Raw genomic sequence first — 27463 nt, 5'->3', positions numbered from 1 at the left:
TGGCTATTGTAAAGAGAATACATCAGAAGGAAAAAACACGCTAGTATCTATGACAACTGAAATAATAATTATTATTTAGTTATATTTGAAGAAAAGAATTGCTTTAAAAAAAAAGAAGATATGTTACCAAAAAAGTTTGCGAATATAGTAAAACACTAAGAGAGTATATATGTATCTATGACAACAGAATGTGTTAATCTTGTTGTTGTCTGTACAGAAGTATTTTTAAGAAGAATGTATCTTACCAGTAAAATTCACAGTTATAACAAAAATCAGAAAGAGAAAAAAAAGAAAAGAAAATGGTCGATAAGGAAAAATATGGAAAAATATGGAAAAATAAAAAAAATAAGTAAATAAAATACAAAAAACAAAATAGGTAATTAAAAAAAATGAAACTCAAAAAAAATATCCAAAAAGCATAATAGATATAATGGTGTAGTATCTAAAAGCAATCTTTGTATCAATTTACACAGTGTGTGTACAAGAAGTTACTTTAGATATATTTTTTTAACCAAGATGAATCAAGACTAGACATCCTTTTTTTTTTGGAAATATAAATATACATTTTTGCTACAATCTTACTCACTCTTGCTCACGCACTCTTACAATTATTCTTACTTATACTCACACTTTCTCTCTCTCTCTCCCCATCTTTTTCTGTCTTTTATTTTGGTATGTTTGATAATAAATATAATTGTAGTGTATAATAGAAATTTATTCAAAGAATATAAAAGCATTAACAGTTAATACATATTTGAACTTATATTTTTAAATTAATAGAATATGTCTAACCAAAATGAAAGCTATCCCACTCGACGCACTCCTGCTGAGAGAGAGATGACAAACTCTCTTGCCATCTTGCATCGTGACATGACCACTGTCATGAAAGACGTTGCTGATATCAAAGCAAAAACTTCGAACACTCCTGTGTCTGCTGTTTTGCAGAGTCAGCCAATGGCTTTAGTGCATGCTGTTGCTCCTGTGAGCATGGAAATGAATGTAGCTGATTTTTCCACCATGGCTTCTGATGCAAAATCAGTCAACAAAACAAAAGCCTATGTATGTATCATACATATAGTAAATTATATCTTTAATAACTTACCAAGATTCAATAGAGACTTCTTCGGGAGCATTTGTGGGACCCTAAGTTCAAGTCAAAACATTTGGCTGAAATTCAAGCCAACAATGGCAAGCCAAGGTAGAACACGGCTGTCAACTTCAACCAGTCGCCAAACACTGAGCTGACAGAAAACCTCGTTGCCTACTTGGAAAGAAATTTCGTAGGAGCAGGACTGAGAAAAAGTGATGTTCGTGACTTTGTCTATACGAACTTCACTAGCAGAAAGCGTGCAGCTAATAAGTCTCAGGCTAAAAAGAAGTCAGACAATGCTCGCAACAGAAGGAGTAGCCGCGAAAAGGAGGTAAGTTATACTTTATTTATTTATTATTTGAATAATTCTTATCTAAGTCATTAATGTAAAGCAAAAAAAGAAAACTAATTTAATATTTTCAACAGCACTTGAAACGTCGCAAAACAGCGTACCAGTCTAACAAGTCTGCTATTGATGACGAGATGAAAAGAGATTGCTCTGGTCTCATTATAGAAGAGGCTATGTCTGTTGGTGAGTCAGACGATGGCACTTTGCCTCATGTTTCTTATAGTGGGCTTTGTCTTCGTCGTTCAGGTTGGAGAAGTGATGAGGTACTTAGTTTTTTGAAAGTTGAAATATTTAATTTAGTTAATATATTATATTGTATTATACTGAATAAAATATTAATGTCTTTAATATAGTACAACCACTTCATCACACTTGTTGACAACAAAGTGGTAGCTGATTTAGGCTTAAATAGCCATCAATTGCTGTCACGTGCTTTTGGCGAAACCGTTGAAGGACCAGTCCCTGATGCAATTGCATCACAGTTTCCTCAGTGGGCTCTTAGAAACGGGCCCTAAATAAAGTTTATATTTTTTGTTCTTTTTTCTTCATTCATAACGTCTTATACTTTAAATAACCAAAAAAATACATAAAGAGGCATTACTTGTTCTTTGTTTTTTATTTAATTATTCTCATAAAAAATTATAGTGCATAATTATTCATAAAGGCTTCAGGCATAGTATTTTTTTGGCATAGGAATGACCAGCATTCTTTCTTCGTTCATATCAGTTACATCTACAGCAGTTGCAACCTCTAAGTGTATGCGATGTACAGGCAAGATGCTGTGATAATTATCAGCAGAGAATTCTGGCAAGCAGATTGCAATACCTTCATCTCTGTGTTCATTGTCATTTGTCAAATTATACCATCAGATGTATGCAAAAACATGCTGGTCTTGATGTAATGTTGATGCTCGGTGGTTTGGATGAGGAGGCAGAGTAAATGAATATATAAAAAGATACTGAATTTGTCCGGTATATAGGCTTGAAGTTCGGCCATTGCTGCTACGGAAGAAAGCTTGAACGAGTGACCCGCACTTACCAGAACTGTTGTTCCCAATATATGTTTGGCCAAGGAGATCAATTGATTTCAATTTTGTGATTCGGTTATTTACAAATTATTGTGACAATCTGGCATCGTGGTAAGAAATGAGATTGGGCATGGCATAGGCGATTTTATAATAATCTAACAATTGAGGATAATCAATATCACTCATTGTTGATTCTTTTAAGGACTGTAAAGGAAAGGTGGATGGGGGGAGTGGTTCATTGCCTTTGATAGGTGCTGCTCGACTTAAGGATGAGTCTACAAATTGTTGCAGTCGGAAAGGTTGTTGGTTGGTTGGAGCATAAGTGGCATAGGTCGTTATAGGTGCGGTCGTAGAGGTAAGTTTTTCGAAAAGAGGAAGGAATGGAATGAGGCTTGGACATGATAACGTATTTCGTACGTAATCAGCTTTGTATGCATCTGCAGTGAATTTTGTCATATAGGTTGTTTCAAACCCGTCTTTTCTGTTTGTCTTATTATTCTTTAACAAACCATTGTATCTCTCAAAACCAAAGAGCCAATAGCCATACACAGGTCCAAAATCACGAATTGTGTCATGAAGATGGAGGTGCAGGTGCATGTTGCAGGTGAGGACTTTTGGTTCATATGTATCTTCACAAGATTGACAGAATTCTTGTAGATATCTGTGTGCTTGGTCTATTTCGATGAAACTGATTGACGGCTTTACAAGTATACGGCATGCTTTTACATAGTGCATCCAGCCATTGAACATATTGGATGGAAGAACTGGTTTTAGAAGCATGGGAGAGTACACCAATACCCAAGACTTCCACTCATCTGCTTTCATGTGGGAAAAGCCCTTTCCTATCTTCGGTTTTAGCTTGGTATAGTCGCTGGGCAATATCATCATTGCTGCAACTGTCTGCATTGCAAGCAGATCATTGTTTTTCATTGTTTTTCATTGTTGTCCATGTTTCAATCATTCTCTTTGGTGTTCCCAGAAAAAGATTATGCATGGGATCAATGATTGTTCCACGTACTAGATCAAAGTATCCAAGGCGATACAACTGCGACCATCGAACACCATATTCGACCTCCAGCTGCTGCCTTTCTGAGGGTGTACTCGCACTATTCCACTCCTCAGCATGCACATGGTTTGCTCTATCACTTCGATGGCGCCACTGGTCACAATCAAATCCACGGAAATCGATAGAAGAAGTGCCTGTTAGACAAGAAAATTGATTGTCGCATTTGTAACAGGCGCATGTGCTGTTGTGCGTGGTGAACCCACTAGTCTTTCTGGCAGCAGGTATATCGCATGCAACCATCAATAAGGCTGCACGAACTGTTGCACCATCTGTTTGCTGGTAGGTGGGTATCTGTATTCCAAGATAGAGCTGTATCATTTCATCGACTAATGGCTTGAGATAATGATTGATCTCTTCTGATTTTGGCTCTTTTGGTCCGGGCATGAGGCCAACAAGGATTGTATTTTCTGCTTTAAACCGCTCACTTCTAGGCAGGTTGTTAATCACCAGGTAGATAGCACCGCAGGAATAGCTAGTACCATTGAAAGGCTGGAACCAGTCGATGTTTAATGTCAGCATCAATGAACGAGGATGCTCAACAAAAATTTCATTGTCATTGTCCTTCAAATCAGTCCAGGCTTCACCATCGTAAACATCACACAATGTATCAGTGATCTTGAATTCTTGGTTCCAGTGCATGATCTTTTGCTCGAAATCGGGACGGAGGAAAAGAATTTTAAGAGCACGTGTGAGAGACTGATATACATAAGACTTCTTTGCGACCAAACCACCAGAAAATGATTGGACCATTAATTTGCAATTACAGGCGGTATGTGCACCAAGCTTTACGAAATCACAATTCAAAGGAGCAGGTACACTTTCCTCATACACCTTGTGGCAATCCTGACAAACAACAAATCTCTTAATCCCTTTTGTCATGGCTGAGAATCCTGTCATGCTTTGGAGACCAGAAAGACTCACGGGCAATTGGAAATCCTGCTCGTAAATCGACAAGAGCTTGTTGATGAATTCGATCAACACAACAGCGCCCTTATTGACCACATAGCGGGAAGCAAACATTACCACAAAAGTAGCAATGAACCTGTGTACCGGATTTTCAGGCATATTTGGGGTGGCAAAAGGATCTATTGTAAAAAAAAACAAAAAAAATTAACACCCCCCCTTTTTTCAGATTTTTCTTTTTTGGTTCTTTTCCTTGAATTTTTTTTGGGTCTTTTTTTATTAGTTAATTAACACGGACTGACCTTCAGTATCGAATTCTTTGACTTCAATCTCAACAATATTCTCTTCATTGTCTTCACTTTCTTCACCGCCATTGCTTTCTTCGTCATTGTCATTTTCATCACCATCACTGCTTTCGCCATTCGACTCATTGCTAAAAGCAACCTCATCGTCAGAAATTGGGGCTCCTTCCCAAACAGGCGAGTTGGTCTGACCGTTCATTGCTTCTATGGGTCCGGTTTGTTGGTTTGATGTAGCTACATATAGAATTCAATTTTTAGTTTACTTCTCTTTTTATCACAATTAACATTTCTTACTTTCAAAATCAATATCCATGAGATTTCTTTGAACAGATACATCTATTGAAATAAAACATTATATAAAATAACCAAAATGAAAATGAAAATGAAAAACAAAACATACTTCTTTCACTTCTTTCCATGTCTTCATATCTTGCTCTTTTATTGTGACACTGGAGGGTTCGTGTAGAAACAAAGCTGTAGCCTTGTTGATTATCGCTGCATTTTGTGCAATAGCACTTCTTATTATAAAGTTCAGAAGTAGAGGACATGGTGTTTATTTTGTTATAAATGTTAAGATAAAAGGGAAACAAGTGTTACATTTACTTTATTTGTTCAAACTTTATAATAATAATAATAATAATGATAAAATAACTTGGATGGTTATTATATCCGAGCCAATAGAAAATTACAACATGACTTTATAAACATGTACACCAAAAAACATGCTGAGATGAAAAATTGCTCTAAATATCCACATGTAACCATGAACTTTCACACAAGGGTATTCAGGGTCATTTCTCCAGTGAGTGTTACATTTACTTTATTTGTTCAAACTTTATAATAATAATAATAATAATGATAAAATAACTTGGATGGTTATTATATCCAAGCCAATAAAAAATTACAACATGACTTTATAAACATGTACACCAAAAAACATGCTGAGATGAAAAATTGCTCTAAATATCCACATGTAACCATGAACCTTCACACAAGGGTATTCAGGGTCATTTCTCCAGTGGCACAACCAGCTAAAAACTCATTTTTTAGGCCGCAGTCGCAACAAAAGATTTGATTGACTGATTTTCATACTGACAAACGAAGTAGAGTTCTACTTCAAAGAGGAGAGTATCAGAATCAATATGCGCTGTGGCCCAATGACAGCTACCCAAAGACAACAAAGGAAGATAGAGATGTCTGCTGAAGCTGTTCCAGCATACATGCATGCTAATATGATTATTAGACCGTCAAAAGCAATGTCTCTGAACGCCACTCTTGATTGTGGTGATCCAGACACTCAGATGTTGGATTTATCACATATAAGAACATATTCATATTGGGATAGCGTAGTAGCTATCATCTTGTCAGTATAAAATTTATATAAATGATTAAGTAATCAGCCCAATAATTATTACAGTTAGTACTGTAGATAATATCTTAAAGATTGTTAATATAATTATATCATACTGCCGGGTAAACTGTGTCAGATCGATATGGAGCTAACTTAGTAGGAAGTCCTAAAGCTCTAGTATAAAAGAGAAAAGAATAGCTAAGAGCTAAAGAAGTACAATTTATGACTTGATGTCATAATTGTAACACCGACACTAGTTAAGCAGTAAATACACTCTAATAACCAAATATAGTAAAGGAAGAAAGCCTTAAGAAACTAAGACGTAATGACAAGAGCAGATTGTGTTTTCTTATAAAAAGGGACACTTTTTATTTATAAATAAAGACAACTTATATACAGTCTCAAAGTATTTCTATACGTCTCTATTATCAAATATTTTATTTTTCTATTGTTTTGTACCTGAAATACCACATTGATGACACTGATGATATTCTTGAAGATGGGTTTTAGTTCATCAACTCGTTTACCAAAGATGACATTACCTATCAAGTTGAAGTTAACAACAATATTATTCTTTCTTGTACGTGTTATTCTTGGGCTAGGTACATGAAGCCTTATAAACATATGCATTTGCTCCATATCCATATGTCAGGCTTTGCTTTCTTGTCTGTGGCTCCTGCAAATAATGTGCTGCCAATCACAATTTCTGGTGAGCAGTTTGTTTATGACAACACTATGTCAATTGATAGCACAAGGGAGAGCACTGAGCATGAGTATGCCATAGAGGCATTTGAGTATGCAAAGAATTGTTCATTAACAACTAGACATAATGAGCAAGACTTGTATCAGCTGATGCAGTATGCTACAGAAGAGGAAGCAGAGATTATCAGAGCAGCATATGCTGCTCCCATAAAGGCTTTTCAAGAAATCAAAGCTAAATATGAAGCTCATTTTAGAATTTTAAATATACAATGTCATTAATAAAAAAATCTTCTGCTTTATTTACAATTGTTCTCACAATATATAACTATTCCTATTACCTTCTTAATATTGTATATTTAGAAATATATGTAAGTATAAATTTAAGCTGTATTCTTGGCTATCTTAATATGTTATTATTTTGGTTCTATATCTCTGCGTTTTTTTTTTTAAGAAAATGCAAAGATAACATGTGACTTAATTCTGAAATTCAAATTCTGGTTGTCCAGTGTGCAAAAGGTACAGGAAATAAAAAGATTCATAAAATAAGGAGATACATATCAGGAACGACAACAACTTGACAAAAAAAACAACACAAATCGAAAATGACACACTCAGACAAAATAATGTCTTAAGTTAGGGATATAAAAATCTCTCCGACCGGGAATTGAACCCGGGTCTCCCGCGTGACAGGCGGGGATACTCACCACTATACTATCGAAGATCTAGACATTTGTCATGTGTATTGTAAACTAGTGTGGCAAATAGTCATGTCGTGGTGTCTGGTACCAGAAGGTCAGTCTGCTCGGTGGGTTTATCTGGCAGTTTGTTGTGATGTGTTGTCCCGGTTATGAGAGGCTGACGTCAACGATTTATTGATGTGGTGCTGTGCCCTTGGTGGTAAGAGGAGAATTTTTTGTGCACAGGAAAAATCTCGTTTCCATTTCCTGTTCTTTCTACACACAATACTTTTTCACTATGGCGGGATAAATGGCAGTTGGGCCGAAAGTAGGCACATAACTGCCATTTTTTTTGGTCAAAACCCAATAAAATCTCTGCCGTTTGTTGTAAGATGGTAATATTATTTGTAGCAATTTAAAAAAGTAACATGAAAACACTTTTTTTATTGCTGTACAATATTTTCAATACTGTAAAAAATGTTTGTAAGTTGTAATGACCACTTTGAGTATTGAAATATATGTTTTATTGAATATCAAAAATGTCTGTTCTATTTATATATGGAAAATAGAAGAAGTTGGGACGACAAGTACTTTGAGACTCTTTTTTATTGATAAGAGGTGTTTAGTCAAATCCAATTGTTCTAATAAAAGTTATTATCTCTATAGTATTTATATTTATTGAGATATATCTAGTCACTCTGAATATGAGTCATTGTAATGGCTTTGCAATAATAGTTTAAGTACTTCTTGAAAGTAATCCAATAATTGATCAGACATATTGCTCTTATGTTTCAGATAGGACTTCATATTGGATAATCATTTATAATAACCTTTTTGACAAGTGCTTCTGTCTGGGTTTGTATATGATATTGGATATTAAAGTATTCCAAATACAAAAATGTCAACAATTATTAAGATTAATAGTTTTTAGAATGTGTGAACGAAATGGTAACATAACTACCATTTTTTATTTTTTAAACTACATTCTTTTTTTTTAGACATTCTTTTTATCTTAATGAATTGGCAATTTGATTTTATTTAAATCGCATAATAATGTATAGAGCATATAGGATATGAAGAGAAAAGCATAAGGTGTATAGAAAATAGAAAAAAACCAGAGTATATAAAGAAGAAAAGAAAGACAGGACATATAGAGATTAAAAAAAACATAAGAAATAGAGAAAATTAAAAGAATATAAGATACAAGGAGAATATAAAAAATATAAAAGATATAAGGATATAAAGTATATAGAAAAATAAGATAAAATAAAAAGGATTACAGAATGGAAAGATTGTCTTTAACAATGCGCATGCTATTGTTAAAGATATAATAGGGCGCAATTACATAAAACTGGTTTCCATTTGGTGGGTATTGAACCAGACCAACTTGATAACAAATATTATTTACACTTATAACTCCATAAGTTGGTTGCATTTGGTGGCCTAGTGTATAGATGCTTTATGACTGTTGTTTTTTTAATAGGTACTGATGAGTCATGGCCAGTCGCGTTATATTTCTTCATGACCTCTATGAAAGCAAGAAAGTGTGGGAAGCCATGAAAATCTACATGCTGAAAGTAGAACTGTACTGTACCAATGAGCCAGCTGTGAACAATGACATTACAGTTGCTAAAATAAATAAATAAATAGAATGTAAGCAACTTTTGACTGTATATCAAAAAATATTATACTTACTTTCTATAGGGGCAAGTTAACATCATGTAATAGTTGCCACAACTAGTCTCATTTTTCTTTCTTCGGTACATGCATAAGGAATATACAGTCGAGTCCATCCACAGATGTGCAGCTACAACAACAACAGAGTCACCAAACTTGTGGCCAGTCAAGCCTGTTGTTCTTTGGTAATATTTCAATAAAGCTTCCTTTACACTAGGGCCGCCTACACCTTCCACCAAATCATCATTCAAATTAACAAACTAATGAAACGGCTCCCACAACTGCGCACCACTAGGATCATTAGAAAGGTCCATGTAGCTTTCTCTTCCATACGGCTTTGTCCAAATGAGATTGATTTCATCACAGATGCTGATTGCCATGCTGGTATAATTGTGAATCACAAATTGCTCGATGAGAAAACTATCATTTTGGCCACCCTTTGATTTGGACTTTATCAATTTCGAGAAGACACCAATTACTCTCTCCATTGAGTGAGTGGAGTAGCATTGCAGGGGGCCTTGCTGCTTGATGATATAGGGTGTATGCACCAAGTAATGTTGCACTGATCGGAAAACACTACAAGACAGGGTATTATTCTGAACTTGTTAGTATAAAAATGAGTGTCAGTACTTGAAGTATCTATTATTAATATTTAAAAAATAGTAACAATCAGCTATTTGTAATGATAATATATGACATGTATAATAACTTACAACTCCATTTCATCAAGTAATTCTGATGTCAATGTCTATTGCAAGGCAAGTGTGCAATCTTTCACGAGAGATAATAGAGCTGTTTTGACAGCCCTATTTGGTAAATAAGGTACAACCAAAGTGGGGATAAGGTATAAGAGAAAGTCAAGCTAGTCAACTACGCAAATATTATCGATCTTAGCAAATACGTTATTGAAACTGCCTTGAAATAAGGTAGGTATATATTTTTGTAAGCCGGTGATACAGTTTCCAATTGTTACAAGGTCTGCTCTTGGTATATAAAAAGGGTATTCAGTGGTGTTGAGGGTATTGTCTGGATGGGTATAATAAAATTTGGTTTCCTTTGTGAGGGGGACAGTAATCAGGTCATACACAAGCTTTCTAATCTCTCTTGCAATTAAATAAAGTTCATCTAATGCAAAAAATGATGATCCAGAGAAGGTTGAGAGTTGGGTATATATGCTTGGCTAGTATATGTTCTTCAACTATTACAAGCAGTTATTTAGTATGAAAAAAAGATAACTAGTTAAACATTTATATACTTACAGGGTTGCCTACTTTGAAGTCTTCCAAAGGTCTTAACTGGGCGGAAATGTCATCAAAGTACATGCCGTGCCATCTGTTAGTAGAACATTTGCCTTTGGTCTCACAAAAACGGCAACCAAATAAACTTGTATAGGAACCAATGTGGGCCATATCAGCTACAGCTGGAATATCGCCAGAAGCAAGCAGCAGATAGACCTTGGATCTGCAAAGCTCCACTCCATTGTGCTTGACAACCAAGCCATGTGCCTCAAGATCTCCCAATTCATTGATGATGGGTATAAGAAAGGAGTCCAAATGAGTTGACTTCTTGGGGCCAGGCAAGATTGCCAGTTGCAAAAGGTATTTGTTGGTATATCTAAGTATTTTATTAGTAACTTTTTTTTAAAAAAATTGTAATAATAATAATAAATCATAATAAATTAATTAATTATCTGATAGATGGGTCTAGGTTGAATATTATACAATGGATGATGGTATATGAGTTTTTTCCTTTCTTTTGATTGACAAACCCATTGGTATAAAGCCCAATGGCAATATCATTGGGATTGGAGAACAGGTCCTGCTGCACTAACTGCTTATAATTGTCACTATAAAAAATGTCGGTTAGCTGAACAGCTACAGATTCCCAGTTTGCTCTGTAACAGAGAAGTTCTCTTGTGGCTGGATCTGCCAACATTTGAGAAAGCATATTCCCAACTAACATAAGTTTCATACTGGCAGCTGATGTCTGACTTTGATTTGGATCAGTCTTGTATTGCGGTTTGCCACAGTCAACACAAGATTCCTGATTGTCATTAATGCCATACAATTGACAACCACTAGAGTAGACATCATACTCATGACCCTTGACACTTGACTTTGACTTGAGCAAAGCATCAACAGTTTTGCCATGACTGATCTTAGCCCCAGGTTCTAAAAAAAACAATATCCCTACATGTTAGTGATCTGGAATTAAAGTACAAGGTAACAGAAAATATAATATTTTACCTATCATTATATCGTCACGGTCTCCGATGACAGTGTTTATAAATTGAACAATGTCTCTATATGCTGCTCTAGCAATTCTATGCTGTAGCATCAATTGAGACAGATGAATACTCATCAACTTGGCCTTGGTAAAAGTATTTGTATTGATTTGGCTGCTGTCGTAAATGTGAGCTTCACTCTCACAGTCCTCAAAATTACATGCGCACTTATATAAAATAGTATTATCAAGCTCCATAGACTCCATAGTATATCCTGTAATACATTATTTAGTAATTGGAAAATAAATAATACAGTTACAGCTCTTTTCATTACCTGAACTGCTAACAGATTCATCTTCATTACTAGTATCATTTTCGTCATGGTACATGTCAACATCATCCAGAATAGACTGGTCAATTTCAGTCATTGTTGCTGAATCTCTTATGTGAATTCTCTTGTGGTTTTGCAGCTTCTGTTAGTTATCAAAAAACAAGACACATTGATCACATTGGTATTGCTGTGTAGATATTCTATTTCTCTACTGGCTGGTGTTAGAAGAAGACATATTGATTGGGTTAGTACATATGTAATATATAAAATAAAACTGCAAAGAGGATTTTGGTGCTATTCATTAAATGTAAAAGACGTCTTTATATACTCTTTATTTTTTAACCAAAATGCTTGTGACTCTTTTTCTTTTTCTCTCTCATAGTGATGATAAAGCAATGATTACAGTAATGTCAATGCTAGATGAAACACTTGTCAGTAAATAATTCTTGTGGTTGAAAAGATTCTTCTTCATTAATAATTATGATGTAAGTTCAAATACTTCTTAGTTGACAAGGGGGTACCATTTGTTATGTATGAGGTAAAAATAAGATATAAAATAAAGCAAGTGCAGACAAGAGTATGGCGAGACTTTGCTTTATTAGAAGAAGTGAAAGAATCAGAAAAGAGGTGCTGTTCTATTGCTATTAGTATTGTGCGTTTATATAGACATTGTATTTAGCTTGGTGATAATATGATGATATCATGTAATGTCTGTTTCTCTACCATTATCTTCTATGATTTAGTTCTTATGTTTTTAGTGTTATTGACTAGAGTCTTAGTATTTGTCTTAGTATGTTCTTTACGTAATTTCCTTGTATAAGGGAAGATATATCTTTTAGTATTGTTACTAGTTGTCCGTAACTCAATGTATGTATTTATTGAGTGTCTGTACTTTTAATTTAAATCTACAATTATGTTGAATACAACACCATTAAAAGAGCACCGGTGAAACAGACACGTACTCTTTACTTGTGAGTGATTAGATATTCTTTAGGCTTTATAAAGAGGTATATGTATATTTAGGATAATTAATAACCAAATAATTTATATTTTTTTTTAAATAAATTATCAATTACTCTCTAATACCAAAGGCAAAGAAAAACAGCCTTCTAATAGTTAACAATTAAAAAAAAAATAGTACTGTCTAAACACATTGGTAGAAAAGACATATTTATATTATCTGTGTTGTACTAATAGTTTTTTAAGATAGTGAATATATATTTATCTAATAGCATTATTTTCTTGTTTATGTATAAAACTTAAAGAAATAGATGCAGATAATGAGGGCTATAGTCTGATACTCTTTTACTGACATCATCAAGATAAGCACTACTGATCAAAAGGGGTGTTAATTGAAAGTGCCAATGTGAGTTAAAGCACACCTTTTTCAAAAATGTACAGTTTCAGTCAAAAATGCCCCTTGGTAAATAATAGTAATGACAGTTAAAATTATTTTTACCTTCGATGACAGCATCAATCAAAACGCATTTTAGTTGATAATGATAATAAGTATGATATGGACTTGAGTATCACTGGAAAAATAACAATAAATACACACGGGGAAATTCAGGCATACTATTGTGAATATTCTGCATTTTACAGTGGGGTTTTGCCTATTTACACTGGTACCAAAGCTGATCTGGTTACATGTGCACAGACCTGCTATCTACAAATGTAAAGTTTGATACCATTAGTGAAGTTGGGGTCAATAGTAATCTTATATCTTTGTATATAATAGAGTACCAAGAAAACTTTATTTCAAACTTTGTTTTTTGCTGTAATACAATCTGTTTCCATGTTAAAGATTAATAATCAGAAACTGCATCACATGTGTATTGTTGAACTATCTCTGAGTGAATAGTTAGAACCATGAACATTTTATTGCTTATAAGCCAATCATTAACACTCTTTATTATGAGGTCATAGATTATCTGCTCCCCCAATTACTTGATATTCAATTATTATTGGTTTGAATTATAGTTTATTTTTGTATTTATTAGAAAAAATAGAATGATTCTAGGTTGATAGTATTGGAATAATATTATATGCCTTGGGCCGTCTTCACTAGTATTCTTCATATGACTCAAATCAAGCAGTGCTTTATATATAATGTTTGTAAACCCTCATATTCAGTAGTTATCTTTGGCACAGATACTATTTAACATAATAGAAGAGAAATTAGATGTGTATTTAAATATTTACCTGTTGTGAGTGATATATTAATTTGAGGATATATATAATATAATGACTGAAGAAGATAAAAATAAAACTTTGAGAGTTTGAGGCATAGCATCAAGTATAATTTCTTTAACAATAAAAATAATATAGAGAAGTTAGTTTGAGTAAATTGGGTGACAGAATATGTAATGAACGTACCCAAAGAAAGTCGATTTATTTGTAGACCTAGATAGTACTTGTCAAGAGTTGATATAATCTTTAGTAAAAAACATATATTAATATACAGTATAAATAATACTATCATACATATTAAGAGAATAAAAGAAGAAGTTCTACCATGTCAATGACGGCGCCAAGAGATAGAGGTTCTTGATTCATTGCGTGTTTGGCAGATAAACATTCATCTGTAATAAAAATTATATTCTGTCAGATAAATATTAAAAGTAAATAAAAAATAAAGTATTACTGTGTTGATGGTATTGTTTAATTGTAGGGAATATTTTTGGCGATATTGTCTATAAAAAAGAAGGAGAAAAGTCAGAATAATTTTATAGGATGATGACATGAAGTATAGTTACTAACCTGGACTAATTCAGATGACCATTGTAAAGAGAATACATCAGAAAGAAAAAACACGCTAGTATCTATGACAGCTGAAATAATAATTATTATTTAGTTACATTTGAAGAAAAGAATTTTTAAAAAAAAGAAGATATGTTACCAAAAAAGTTTGCAAATATAGTAAAACACTAAGAGAGTATATATGTATCTAGAACAACAGAATGTGTTAATCTTGTTGTTGTCTGTACAGAAGTATTTTTAAGAAGAATGTATCTTACAAGTAAAATTCACAGTTGTAACAAAAATCAGAAAGAGAAAGAAAAGAAAAGAAAATAGTTGATAAGAAAAAATATGGATAAATATGGATAAATAAAAAAATAAGTAAATAAAATACAAAAAAAACAAAATAGGTAATTAAAAAAAATGAAACTCAAAAAAAAAATCCAAAAAACATAATTGATATAATGATATAGTATCTAAAAGCAACCTTTGTATCAATTTACACAGTATGTATACAAGAAGTTACTTTAGATATATTCTTTTAATCAAGATCAATCAAGACTAGACATTTTTTTTTTTGGAAATATAAATATACATTTTTGTTACAATCCTACTCACCTTTGCTCACGCACTCTTACAATTATTCTTACTTTTACTCACACTTTCTCTCTCTATCTCCCCATCTTTTTCTGTCTTTTATTTTGGTATGTTTGATAATAAATATAATTGTAGTTTATAATAGAAATTTATTCAAAGAATATAAAAACATTAACAGTTAATACATATTTGAACTTATATTTTTAAATTAATAGAATATGGCAAACCAAAATGAAAGCCATCCCACTCGACGCACTCCTGCTGAGAGAGAGATGACAAACTCTCTTGCCATCTTGCGTTGTGACATGACCACTGTCATGAAAGACGTTGCTGATCTCAAAGCAAAAACTTCGAACACTTCTGTGTCTGCTGTTTTGCAGAGTCAGCCGATGGCTTTAGTGCATGCTGTTGCTCCTGTGAGCATGGAAATGAATGTAGCTGGTTCTCCCACCATGGCTTCTGATGCAAAATCAGTCAACAAAACAAAAGCCTATGTATGTATCATACATATAGTAAATTATATCTTTAATAACTTACCACGATTCAATAGAGACTTCTTCGGGAGCATTTGTGGGACCCTAAGTTCAAGTCAAAACATTTGGCTGAAATTCAAGCCAACAATAGCAAGCCAAGGTGGAACACAGCTGTCAACTTCAGCCAGTCGCCAACCACTGAGTTGATAGAAAACCTCGTTGCCTACTTGGAAAGAAATTTTGTAGGAGCAGGACTGAGAAAAAGTGATGTTCGTGACTTTGTCTACACGAACTTCACTAGCAGAAAGCGTGCAGCTAATAAGTCTCAGGCTAAAAAGAAGTCAGACAATGCTCGCAACAGAAGGAGTAGCTGCGAAAAGGAGGTAATTTATACTTTATTTATTTATTATTTGAATAATTCTTATCTAAGTCATTAATTTAAAGCAAAAAAAGAAAACTAATTTAATATTTTCAACAGCACTTGAAACATCGCAAAACAGCATACCAGTCTAACAAGACTGCTATTGATGACGAGATGAAAAGAGATTGCTCTAGTCTCATTATAGAAGAGGCTATGTCTGTTAGTGAGTCAGACGATGGCACTTTGCCTCATGTTTCTTATAGTGGGCTTTGTCTTCGTCGTTCAGGTTGGAGAAGTGATGAGGTACTTAGTTTTTTGAAAGTTGAAATATTTAATTTAGTTAATATATTATATTGTATTATACTGAATAAAATATTAATGTCTTTAATATAGTACAACCACTTCATCACACTTGTTGACAACAAAGTGGTAGCTGATTTAGGCTTAAATAGCCATCAATTGCTGTCACGTGCTTTTGGCAAAACCGTTGAAAGACCAGTCTCTGATGCAATTGCATCACAGTTTCTTCAGTGGGCTCTTAGAAATGGGCCCTAAATAAAGTTTATATTTTTTGTTCTTTTTTTCTTCATTCATAACGTCTTATACTTTAAATAACTAAAAAATGCATAAAGAGGCATTACTTGTTCTTTGTTTTTTATTTAATTATTCGCATAAAAAATCATAGTGCATAATTATTCATAAAGACTTCAGGCATAGTATTTTTTTGGCATAGGAATGACCAGCATTCTTTCTTTGTTCATATCAGTTACATCTACAGCAGTTGCGACCTCTAAGTGTATGCAATGTACAGGCAAGATGCTGTGATAATTATCAGCAGAGAATTCTGGCAAGCAGATTGCAATACCTTCATCTCTATGTTCATTGTCATTTGTCAAATTATACCATCGGATGTATGCAAAAACATGCTGGTCTTGATGTAATGTTGACGCTCAGTGGTTTGGATGAGGAGACAGAGTTGTGGTATTTCAGGTACGAAACAATAGAAAAATAAAATATTTGATAATAGAGACGTATAGAAATACTTTGAGACTGTATATCAGTTGTCTTTATTCATAAATAAAAAGTGTCCCTTTTTATAAGAAAACACAATCTGCTCTTGTCATTACGTCTTAGTTTCTTAAGGCTTTCTTCCTTTACTATATTTGGTTATTAGAGTGTATTTACTGCTTAACTAGTGTCGGTGTTACAATTATGACATCAAGTCATAAATCATACTTCTTTAGCTCTTAGCTATTCTTTTCTCTTTTATACTAGAGCTTTAGGACTTCCTACTAAATTAGCTCCATATCGATCTGACACAGTTTACCCGGCAGTATGATATAATTATCTTAACAATCTTTAAGATATTATCTACAGTACTAACTGTAATAATTATTGGGCTGATTACTTAATCATTTATATATATTTTATACTGACAAGATGATAGCTACTACGCTATCCCAATATGAATATGTTCTTATATGTGATAAATCCAACATCCGAGTGTCTGGATCACCACAAGAGTAAATGAATGTATAAAAAGATACTGAATTTGTCCGGTATATAGGCTTGAAGTTTGGCCATTGCTGCTACGGAAGAAAGCTTGAACGAGTGACCCACGCTTACCAGAACTGTTGTTCCCAATATATGTTTGGCCAAGGAGATCAATTGATTTCAATTTTGTGATTTGGTTATTTACAAAATATTGTGACAATCTGGCATCGTGATAAGAAATGAGATTGGGCATGGCATAGGCAATTTTATAATAATCTAACAATTGAGGATAATCAATATCACTCATTGTTGATTCTTTTAAGGACTGTAAAGGAAAGGTGGATGGGAGGAGTGGTTCATTGCCTTTGATAGGTGCTGCTTGATCTAAGGATGAGTCTACAAATTTTTGCAGTTGGAAAGGTTGTTGGTTGGTTGGAGCATAAGTGGCATAGGTCGTTATAGGTGTGGTCATAGAGGTAAGTTTTTCAAAAAGAGGAAGGAATGGAATGAGGCTTGGACATGATAACGTATTTCGTACGTAATCAGCTTTGTATGCGTCTGCAGTGAATTTTGTCATATAGGTTGTTTCAAACCCGTCTTTTCTGTTTGTCTTGTTATTCTTTAACAAACCATTGTATCTCTCAAAACCAAAGAGCCAATAGCCATACACGGGTCCAAAATCACGAATTGTGTCATGAAGATGGAGGTGCAGGTGCATATTGCAGGTGAGGACTTTTGGTTCATATGTATCTTCACAAGATTGATAGAATTCTTGTAGATATCTGTGTGCTTGGTCTATTTCGATGAAACTGATTGACGGCTTTACAAGTATACGGCATGCTTTTACATAGTGCATCCAGCCATTGAACATATTGGATGGAAGAACTGGTTTTAGAAGCACGGGAGAGTACACCAATACCCAAGACTTCTACTTATCTGCTTTCATGTGGGAAAAGCCCTTTCCTATCTTCGTTTTCAGCTTGGTATAGTTGCTTGGCAATATTATTGTTGCTGCAACTGTCTGCATTGCAAGCAGATCATTGTTTTTCATTTTTTTGATTTTTGTCCATGTTTCAATCATTCTCTTTGGTGTTCCCAGAAAAAGATTATGCATGGGATCAATGATCGTTCCACATACTAGATCAAAGTATCCAAATCAATACAACTGCGACCATCAAACACCATATTCGACCTCCAGCTGCTGCCTTTCTGAGGGTGTACTCACACTATTCCACTCCTCAGCATGCACACGGTTTGCTCTATCACTTCGATGGCGCCACTGGTCACAATCAAATCCACGGAAATCGATAGAAGAAGTGCCTGTTAGACAAGAAAATTGATTGTCGCATTTGTAACAGGCGCATGTGCTGTTGTGCGCAGTGAACCCACTAGTCTTTCTGGCAGCAGGTATATCACATGCAACCATCAATAAGGCTGCACGAACAGTTGTACCATCTGTTTGCTGATAGGTGGGTATCTGTATTCCAAGATAGAGCTGTATCATTTCGTCGACTAATGGCTTGAGATAATGGTTGATCTCTTCTGATTTTGGCTCTTTTGGTCCAGGCATGAGGCCAACAAGGATTGTATTTTCTGCTTTAAACTGCTCACTTCTAGGCAGGTTGTTAATCACCAGGTAGATAGCACCGCAGGAATAGGTAGTACTATCGAAAGGCTGGAACCAGTCGATGTTTAATGTCAGCATCAATGAACGAGGATGCTCAACAAAAATTTCATTGTCATTGTCCTTCAAATCAGTCCAGGCTTCACCATCGTAAACATCACACAATGTATCAGTGATCTTGAATTCTTGGTTCTAGTGCATGATCTTTTGCTTGAAATCGGAACAGAGGAAAAGAATTTTAAAAGCACGTGTGAGAGACTGATATATATAAGACTTCTTTGCGACCAAACCACCAGACAATGATTCGACCATTAATTTGCAATTACAGGTGGTATGTGCACCAAGCTTTACGAAATCACAATTCAAAGAAGCAGGTACACTTTCCTCATACACCTTGTAGCAATCCTGACACACAACAAATCTCTTAATCCCTTTTGTCATGGCTGAGAATCCTGTCATGCTTTGGAGACCAGAAAGACTCACAGGCAATTGGAAATCCTGCTCTTAAATCAACAAGAGCTTGTTGATGAACTCGACCAAGATAACAGCACCCTTATTGACCACATAGCGGGAAGCAAACATTACCACAAAAGTAGCAATGAATCTGTGTACCAAATTTTCAGGCATATTTGGGGTGGCAAAAGGATCTATTGTAAAAAAAAACAAAAAAAATTAACACCCCCCCTTTTTTCAGATTTTTCTTTTTTGGTTCTTTTCCTTGAATTTTTTTGGATCTTTTTTTATTAGTTAATTAACATAGACTGACGTTCAGTATCGAATTCTTCGACTTCAATCTCAACAATATTCTCTTCATTGTCTTCACTTTCTTCACCACCATTGCTTTCTTTGTCATTGTCATTTTCATCACCATCACTGCTTTCGCCATTCGACTCATTGCTAAAAGCAACCTCATTGTCAGAAATTGGGGCTCCTTCCCAAACAGGCGAGTTGGTCTGACCGCCCATTGCTTCTATGGGTCCAGTTTGTTGGTTTGATGTAGCTACATATAGAATTCAATTTTTAGTTTACTTCTCTTTTTATCACAATTAACATTTCTTACTTTCAAAATCAATATCCATGAGATTTCTTTGAACAGATACATCTATTGAAATAAAACATTATATAAAATAACCAAAATGAAAATGAAAATGAAAAACAAAACATACTTCTTTCACTTCTTTCTATGTCTTCATATCTTGCTCTTTTATTGTGACGCTGGAGGATTCGTATAGGAACAAAGCTGTAGCCTTGTTTATTATTGCTGCATTTTGTGCAATAGCACTTCTTATTATAAAGATCAGAAGTAGAGGACATGATGTTTATTTTGTTATAAATGTTAAGATAAAAGGGAAACAAGTGTTACATTTACTTTATTTGTTCAAACTTTATAATAATAATAATAATAATGATAAAATAACTTGAATGGTTATTATATCCGAGCCAATAGAAAATTACAACATAACTTTATGAACATGTACACCAAAAAACATGCTGAGATGAAAAATTGCTCTAAATATCCACATGTAACCATAAACCTTCACACAAGGGTATTCAGGGTCATTTCTCCAGTGTATCATAACATTTACTTTAATGTTGATAAAAAGGGGCTAATTAACTATATGATGTTCAGATGTTATATAGCTACTGTAGAGTATATTTAAAGTTATAATTTTAACTGGTACAGGGTTTTGTCATCGAGAACTTTAACCAAATTTCATACTATATCTGCAATATGTATAGAGTTATATTATTATATCATATACTTTAAAACGTTTAATATGTAGACGGTGCAAAGTATGAACATTTATACATATAATATTGATTTAAAGTCTAATTCATTTTATCTTTATATTTCTTACAGTTTTGTTGTGTCTACACAAAAAGATTGTATCATGTTCACATGAGCTACTGCAAACAGATGCATACAAGTGCATAAGCATCCCTTCTTTTATATGTTTTGTTTGTACATCTGTCTGTATCTTTTTCATATAAATAGCCATCAATTGCTTGTAATAAATTGTTGCCTTTCTCAAACTCAAATCGCTCTTATTCTACTTGTCTAAACTATCATCTTTTCTTTTCAACTCACTGCTTATAGCTAAAAAAAACTTAAACATGTTCGATAATAACACAACTCTCCTCAACTCAATTCAAAAGATTGAGATTGATCTTTCTGAAATCAAGCAAGCATTGCGCAAGCTTCAAAGGCAATTCAGCAATCGATTTGCGCCAGCAGTCAGTATGGAAGATCTAACTACAATGCAACAAAGCATTATTGAGCAGAGTTGTAAGTCATATATATTCTGTACTTAGATGTTTATTTACTTTATTAATATTGTCATACATTTTTTATAGCTCTTGAGTGCATTGCCAAGTCTGTAAAAAGAGCCCAGCTCACAGAGTACCCTGATCAGCTCGGTAAGCAAGTAATCAATACTGGCGGCGAGTTCAAAGGAAAAAACGAAGCACAAAAATACAATCTATTGCTTCAGATTCTTTACAAGCAGGACTGGAAGGCGCGCTGCAAAGAAGTTCCACAAGGGCAGCCTTTGCCCCCATTAGTCTCTCTTTCAGACCATGATTTGACAGTAAAAAGACTGCATCTCAAAACATTAGACTGTATAGTAAAGCATGATATCATTGACAAAGACTATCCTGCGGTCTCAAAAGAATGGAAGAATATCCCAGAGAAAAACAGGGAATACTATATGATGCATTTGGAGAGGTTGGCAAAGAATGGTGGATTGCACATCCACCAATGTAAAAGAATGTAGTGTGCAAGAAGCCTTCTTCAGGAAAGCTTCAAGAGCAACAACCAGATGCACAAGAGAAGAATGGCAGAGAAGAACAAAGTAAGTTTATCAATTAACAAATCTATATATTGTAAACTTTATTTAATATAGTTTCCTTTTATTATGCTATAGACACAGCAAGACATAAGTGACTCTTTGCTTTCTTCTCTTGATATGTCAGAAACTAGTGATGTTGAGTCACCCATAATGGCAGATGTTCTGTAAGTTACCATTGTTGCTTTTTCTCATGCGCTGTTAATACAAAACTAATATAAACTTCTTACTCTTTTATGTAGGTCTCCTTTACCCACAGCAAGTGTCAAGCCTGCTTGCAAGAGAAGTCAAAGATCGTAGTTTGGCTGCTGTGATTAGCTGAGTTTGATTTTTTAGTCTGTCTTTAGTGCATTTTTTTCTTATCTTGTCATTTTTCTTTTTATGTTTTTTATTACTTTTTTCTTTCATATGATTGCTAATGTTGTGATTACAAGAATTTGAAGCTAATGTACCGCATCTACAATTCCACTACATTCAAATATAAAAGGAAATAGTATATAGCCTTTTTTTTGAGAAAAAAATTAATAGTAATATTTTTGTACTGATATATTATACTCGGGAGTCGTTCTATTATATGTAAGTATATTGAGAAGAATAAACACTTTGAGCTTTCTAACAAGATGCTCATTCCGGTTGTATAAATCAGATTCAAATTAGCTTCATGTTACATGACTTGAATCTTTGCTCAAGTTTTTCTTCTTCTATGATAACGACTTTTTATAATGTTTATGTTTTATTGCTTTTCTTATATATAGATCTTAAATATTAATACATTCTTTAATATATATATCTTCTTAGAGTAAATGCTTATTTTACTGAACAAGTAAGCATATTATATAAAGGTAAGCATTATAATAATATTATATTTATTTATTTATTTTAAGTTTTTTCTCTAATATTAATATATTTGTAGAAATTGGTAAAAAATAATAAGTGCTATCTAAGATATATTAGAATACCCAAAGTATATGAAATACAATTCGAATAGTAGTGTTTTACTGCATACATTTTGCAGTAGTTAAACAGAACCATTTTTTATTGCGAGTGGCCAATGGAATTGTTTTTTCATTATTATTATTATTATCATTTTCATTTAATAAAACATGCATTGAAATAAAGATTCAATTCAATTAAACCCAATTCAATACTGTATAATAAAAAACAGACCATTCTGTTAAAGCTGCAAAGGAAAAACAAGAGGTTGTGCTAGAATTGAAAGCAATAGAACAAAAAAAAAGAATGTAACAGAGGAAAGGAAGGACGCTTGATTTTTTTTGAAAAAATGGTAACAGTGCCTGTTTTGGCTTTTTACATAATAAATAACTGCCATTTTTTATTAAATAAATAATGGCAGTTATGTTACCAAAGTGGTAACATGTTACTATTTTCTCCGCCATAGTGTTTTCTTTTCCCTTGTTAACATATTCGTCTACATTGTACTCATTCGAAATCATGGTCCCCCATGCTAGTAACATTCCTTTTCTATAATGCACATAATTCATCTTGCCAACATCTCCGCACATCAACAGTACTTTTATTATATTTTTACCGTACTTTTATTTATATATTTTATCCTTGCCATATTGTTTATTCATCATTCTATTTTTTCTACCTTTATTTTTTCAAACATCTATTATTAACTTAAAATCTTATCGACTATAAAAAGAGAAGCAAACTCAACTCAATAAATCAATCAATCCTTTGCCCAGTTTCAGTATCTTTTTCTTGTTTTCTTCTCTTTGTGGTCTATATCATCTTGCAACATAACATATCGGTTCCTTGGTTTTAGAAAGGTTGTTTGCTGGATTTGGTATCCTCATCAGTTATTACTTTTCTGTTTTGTCATTCTCTTTTCATATATCTTCCACTCTCTCTTGCTTTTAACAATGATTCTATCGGTTGTTCTCTCTTTTCTTATCTGTCAACTATTGCTGCTTGCCACCTTTTGCTGTATCTGTCTTCTGTTGTATTCTATTATCATTGTATTTTATTTGCCAAGAAATCCGTTACAACCTACAACAAACCTAACAAATCACGTGTCATATTGTATTAGATTGTGCTGAGCTGATAAATCAATGGTCAGGCAATATAAAAACAGGCAAAAAAGTATACTTGACAATAAAGAAGTATACTTAAAGAAGTACAATCAAACAGACAAAATAATATAGTAGATAAAAGATGATTTTATTATGAACAATTGCTATTGATATTTATACTAATTATTTGGAATGTTTGTCTTGAATTCTTATTCGATATAATGTCTCATCTGTAAAAATGTTAATTGAATTATTGTTTCTGCTATGTGAGAATGTGAGTGAGAGTCAAAGTAATTAATTACAAAAAGAGATTTATTTGCCCTTTCCTCTTTTTAAAACAATTGGTTTGAACCTCCTCTTTTGCTAAAGCTTCAGCTTGCTGACTACAACAATTGTAACATGGGATATTGTAAAAATGGTCAGCTCTCAACAAAATTTTGGTTGTCTGGCAGTGCGGTGATGTTACAGAATTCTTTGTAATTCAAGAAAAATTATATTCTATTATTATTATTTTTTGATTTTCTGATGGTGGCCGAGGCTGAATAGAAAGCAATTTTTTTATTTGTAGAGCAAAACATCAATAAGTACAACAAAAAAACATCATCTTGTTAACAATAACTTTACGTAACCACACATTGTATCTTACTTTCTCACTATATTTAACTGAACGAATCAACTTGAAATTAATACTATTTTTATTATATATTCTTATAAGCATAATTATCTTGATGATTATGACATAATAATTATTTTATTTTATTTGTACTTAATGATAGTAAAGAATAAATCACATTTAATAGATTGTCAATTATACAATCTTTATTATATTTTTTTTATACTTTTATTTATTTAATTATTCAACAAGTCAATTCAAAAACTATAAATATTGCAATACTTACATTTAATAAACATTGATTTTTCTTTGTCTTATTTTCTGATAACAAGTTCTCTTAATATTTAACACTGTTGATATTTTACTTGTTTGATTATTCAATTATATTGAGTCAAGTCTATTAAGATTGATCAATAATACTGTTTTTTTCTTATTTTTCTCTTATTGATTTTTATTATCTTTAATTCTACATTCTCTTTTGAGTTTGTCCTTTTCTCTCTTGTGGAAAAGAGAGATTATTTCACATTTAGAAATCTATTCAAACCTCAAAAACCGTAATAACATCATCTGTCAACATTTAGCATAAATACAAGCACCACATGTGTCAATTGATGCAAGTGTTAGAAAATATTGCAGCATTAACCAAAAACATATATTTTTTTGATGTGACGTCAACTTATGGACAGACTATTAAGTTATGAATAGTGCAAAGTCATGACTCCATCTCCGGACACAACAAAATCCGATTTCTTGGATTTATTTTCTCTCTCTCTTTTTTCTTTTTTCTTGCTATTGACATTTAAATTCCCATTGGACTTTAAATGCTTTTTCCTTTTTTCTATTTTTTTCTTTGATTTTTATTTTCTTTTTAGCTTGCTTCTCTTTGCATTGCACTTGTTCCTTTACATTTCTTGATATTACTTCTTTAGTATGCTTCTCAAGAGTTCATATTTTTTAGTAGTTTGATTATTTTTATTTTTGATTATTTCCTTTTGTGATTGTGCCCAAAGATTTGTATACTCTTCTAAATAATCATCATTTAGCATAAGATGTATCTAGATTGTCATCTTGTATGCAGTTGTCAATTAGTATATAAGAGAGACGTTTTTATCTCAATAAAATTCATTCAATTTTTGTCTATATTTCTTTTGAACATCGACACTGAGCTTGAGCTATTGTCTTGCAGGAAATACTAAGTTGCACACTATTAGAATCTACACTTGAGTATAATAGGTCATTAGACGGTCACAGATTTTTTGATTTTTTGATTTTTTTATGTATTATCAAAATACTCTTTTCTTTGTAAAACCACTAAAAACTCTTAAACAAATAAAACAAAAGCACAAAATAACTCCACCAACTTCTAGCATCACAAAACCCAAAAGACAAGAGTTAGATGCATTCATTAGAGGCCAAATTATAGGTCAATGGGAGAAGGGTGTTACATATGGAGAAATCTCTAAAGCCCTTGACATTCTGAAGAGCACTGTTGGAAATGTAGTGAAAGTCTTCAGACATAAAGGTGTTTCCAAGCCCTTGACACGTCTAGAAAGAGAACCAAAAATTACAGGGAGAACACAATCTGCAATGGTGTGCTCATTTCGTAATGAGCCATTCACATCAATTGCAGCTCAGCATCAGAGATTAGTCAATGTAGAAATCTCTATCTGCATGACTACATTCCGTAAGAACATGAAACTTCTTGGCTTTAGTTCTCACTCAGCAGCTTGCAAGCCAGAGTTGACTGATAAACAGAAGGAAAACAGACTGAAATAGTGCCTTGACAAAGTGAATTGGACTGTTGAGCAGTAGAAGTCAGTTGTCTGGTCAGACGAGTCCAGATTCATGGTAGTTGCCAATAATGAAAGTGTCAGAGTCATCAGAAAGACTGGCGAGAGGTTTGACAAGAACCATATTGTCCAAACATATAAGTTTGGTAAGGGTTTCGTCATGATTTGGGGTTGTTTCTGGGGTGGGAGTCTTGGCCCCTTAGTAACATTGAAAGGAAACATTGATCAAGACAAGTACATCAACTGTTTGGCTCAGTACTTTCTTCTCTGGTACAAGAAACTGTCTAGGGATAATAACAAACAGTTTTTGCTCTAAGAGGATGATACACCATGTCACACGGGCGCTTATGCCACATGGTATAAAAAAGAGAGGTGTCTAATAGATAGCTTTGCTTTTTGGCTTGCCCAGAGCCCAGATCTTAATCCTATCAAGTATATTTGGGCTCATCTTGCGAGGAATCTTTGCAAGAATAGAGCACAAGTAACCAATATGGAAGAACTTGAAGCGGTAATCCACAAGACATGGTTGGAGATACTACTTCAAATTCTAGAAACTTTGGTAGCCAGCATGCCAGATAGGCTTAAAGAAGTAATTGAGAGATGTGGTGACACAACTCATTACTAGAGCTCATATCTTTTCTCTTAAATATATATATAATAAACTATGTTTTCTCTAAGTTTTGCTTTATTCTGAGCACATTTTATTATCAACATTATGGAAAAGAAAATATCATCCATAATATGCTTAAAGAATAATTTTGAAAATTAGAAGACTGTTCAATGACCTATTACACTCGAGTGTATAAGTACTGTCTCACCATTTGTCTGCTTGTCCGTTTGTCTGTTTGTTTGCTTGTTCATTTGTCCATTTGTCTATCTATCTGTTATCCATATATCTGTTTCCATCTATTTTAAGTCCCATTCATTATCTAAATTCCTTCTTATTGGATTGCCCTAAGCAAAATTACAAAAATATAACTATACATATAATATATATTATATTTCTGACCAGTTGCACCACACATCATAACTCAACATGCATCAATATTATGTCAGATTGCGTAAAGCTAAGAAAGCATAAGTCTAGCAATATAAAAACAGGCAAAGAAGTATATTTGATAATAAAGAATTATACTTAAAGAAGTACAATCAAACAGACAAAATAATATAATAAATAAAAAAATGATTTTA

General features: G+C 33.3%; 10 protein-coding genes and 1 non-coding gene across 11 annotated transcripts; 7 read left to right on the top strand and 4 right to left on the bottom strand.

Annotated features, from left to right (window-relative positions):
- Positions 1-783: 783 nt before the first annotated feature.
- Positions 784-1954, top strand: PHYBLDRAFT_151264 (hypothetical protein; the record flags this gene model as incomplete). Its single annotated transcript, XM_018432643.1, has 5 exons — positions 784-1059; positions 1116-1198; positions 1274-1421; positions 1517-1702; positions 1793-1954. The coding sequence occupies 5 exons, from the start codon at positions 784-786 to the stop codon at positions 1952-1954; spliced, it is 855 nt and encodes a 284-aa protein (XP_018285778.1).
- A 62-nt stretch (positions 1955-2016) lies between these two features.
- PHYBLDRAFT_160366 (hypothetical protein) lies at positions 2017-2988 on the top strand. Its single transcript, XM_018434172.1, has 4 exons — positions 2017-2210; positions 2419-2577; positions 2669-2821; positions 2892-2988. The coding sequence occupies exons 1-2, from the start codon at positions 2135-2137 to the stop codon at positions 2535-2537; spliced, it is 195 nt and encodes a 64-aa protein (XP_018285777.1). The 5' UTR covers positions 2017-2134; the 3' UTR covers positions 2538-2577; positions 2669-2821; positions 2892-2988.
- A 2891-nt stretch (positions 2989-5879) lies between these two features.
- PHYBLDRAFT_151261 (hypothetical protein) lies at positions 5880-7069 on the top strand (the record flags this gene model as incomplete). The annotated part of the gene is made up of 2 exons (XM_018432642.1): positions 5880-6040; positions 6691-7069. The coding sequence occupies 2 exons, from the start codon at positions 5880-5882 to the stop codon at positions 7067-7069; spliced, it is 540 nt and encodes a 179-aa protein (XP_018285776.1).
- Positions 7070-7439: 370 nt separating this feature from the next.
- Positions 7440-7511, bottom strand: PHYBLDRAFT_t236. Its single transcript has one exon. It is a non-coding gene; the product is annotated as a tRNA-Asp (tRNA).
- Positions 7512-8808: 1297 nt separating this feature from the next.
- On the bottom strand, positions 8809-11796 carry PHYBLDRAFT_151260 (hypothetical protein; the record flags this gene model as incomplete). The annotated part of the gene is made up of 9 exons (XM_018432641.1): positions 8809-8853; positions 8955-9096; positions 9163-9367; positions 9434-9745; positions 10102-10324; positions 10404-10758; positions 10913-11315; positions 11391-11642; positions 11703-11796. 9 exons carry the CDS (start codon positions 11794-11796, stop codon positions 8809-8811), a joined length of 2031 nt encoding a protein of 676 aa, XP_018285775.1.
- Positions 11797-13092: 1296 nt separating this feature from the next.
- On the top strand, positions 13093-13560 carry PHYBLDRAFT_72145 (hypothetical protein; the record flags this gene model as incomplete). The annotated part of the gene is made up of 3 exons (XM_018442604.1): positions 13093-13122; positions 13171-13341; positions 13438-13560. The coding sequence occupies 3 exons, from the start codon at positions 13093-13095 to the stop codon at positions 13558-13560; spliced, it is 324 nt and encodes a 107-aa protein (XP_018285774.1).
- A 1693-nt stretch (positions 13561-15253) lies between these two features.
- PHYBLDRAFT_151259 (hypothetical protein) lies at positions 15254-16424 on the top strand (the record flags this gene model as incomplete). The annotated part of the gene is made up of 4 exons (XM_018432640.1): positions 15254-15529; positions 15586-15891; positions 15987-16172; positions 16263-16424. 4 exons carry the CDS (start codon positions 15254-15256, stop codon positions 16422-16424), a joined length of 930 nt encoding a protein of 309 aa, XP_018285773.1.
- Positions 16425-16576: 152 nt separating this feature from the next.
- PHYBLDRAFT_174060 (hypothetical protein) lies at positions 16577-18234 on the bottom strand (the record flags this gene model as incomplete). Its single annotated transcript, XM_018437176.1, has 3 exons — positions 16577-16795; positions 17197-17276; positions 17496-18234. The coding sequence occupies 3 exons, from the start codon at positions 18232-18234 to the stop codon at positions 16577-16579; spliced, it is 1038 nt and encodes a 345-aa protein (XP_018285772.1).
- A 1257-nt stretch (positions 18235-19491) lies between these two features.
- Positions 19492-20301, bottom strand: PHYBLDRAFT_174059 (hypothetical protein; the record flags this gene model as incomplete). Its single annotated transcript, XM_018437175.1, has 4 exons — positions 19492-19634; positions 19754-19987; positions 20048-20089; positions 20154-20301. 4 exons carry the CDS (start codon positions 20299-20301, stop codon positions 19492-19494), a joined length of 567 nt encoding a protein of 188 aa, XP_018285771.1.
- An 801-nt stretch (positions 20302-21102) lies between these two features.
- Positions 21103-23043, top strand: PHYBLDRAFT_72141 (hypothetical protein; the record flags this gene model as incomplete). Its single annotated transcript, XM_018442603.1, has 8 exons — positions 21103-21274; positions 21343-21611; positions 21762-21839; positions 21912-22000; positions 22076-22129; positions 22632-22656; positions 22747-22752; positions 22999-23043. The coding sequence occupies 8 exons, from the start codon at positions 21103-21105 to the stop codon at positions 23041-23043; spliced, it is 738 nt and encodes a 245-aa protein (XP_018285770.1).
- A 2714-nt stretch (positions 23044-25757) lies between these two features.
- Positions 25758-26258, top strand: PHYBLDRAFT_72140 (Homeodomain-like DNA binding domain-containing transcription factor; the record flags this gene model as incomplete). Its single annotated transcript, XM_018442602.1, has 2 exons — positions 25758-25784; positions 25824-26258. The coding sequence occupies 2 exons, from the start codon at positions 25758-25760 to the stop codon at positions 26256-26258; spliced, it is 462 nt and encodes a 153-aa protein (XP_018285769.1).
- Positions 26259-27463: the final 1205 nt, after the last annotated feature.

This window comes from Phycomyces blakesleeanus, assembly GCF_001638985.1.
Source record: "Phycomyces blakesleeanus NRRL 1555(-) unplaced genomic scaffold PHYBLscaffold_28, whole genome shotgun sequence".
NCBI classification, from domain to species: Eukaryota; Fungi; Mucoromycota; class Mucoromycetes; order Mucorales; family Phycomycetaceae; genus Phycomyces; species Phycomyces blakesleeanus.
This window is presented reverse-complemented; position numbering and strand designations above follow the sequence as displayed.

What these genes read in the sequence shown, in the direction of transcription:
- PHYBLDRAFT_160366 (XM_018434172.1), top strand. Translation starts at nt 2,135, where the DNA reads ATGACCAGCATTCTTTCTTCGTTCATATCAGTTACATCTACAGCAGTT. An exon ending in TAAGTGTATGCGATGTACAG is followed by an intron (nt 2,211 to 2,418) that starts GCAAGATGCTGT and finishes TCCGGTATATAG; the next exon opens with GCTTGAAGTTCGGCCATTGC.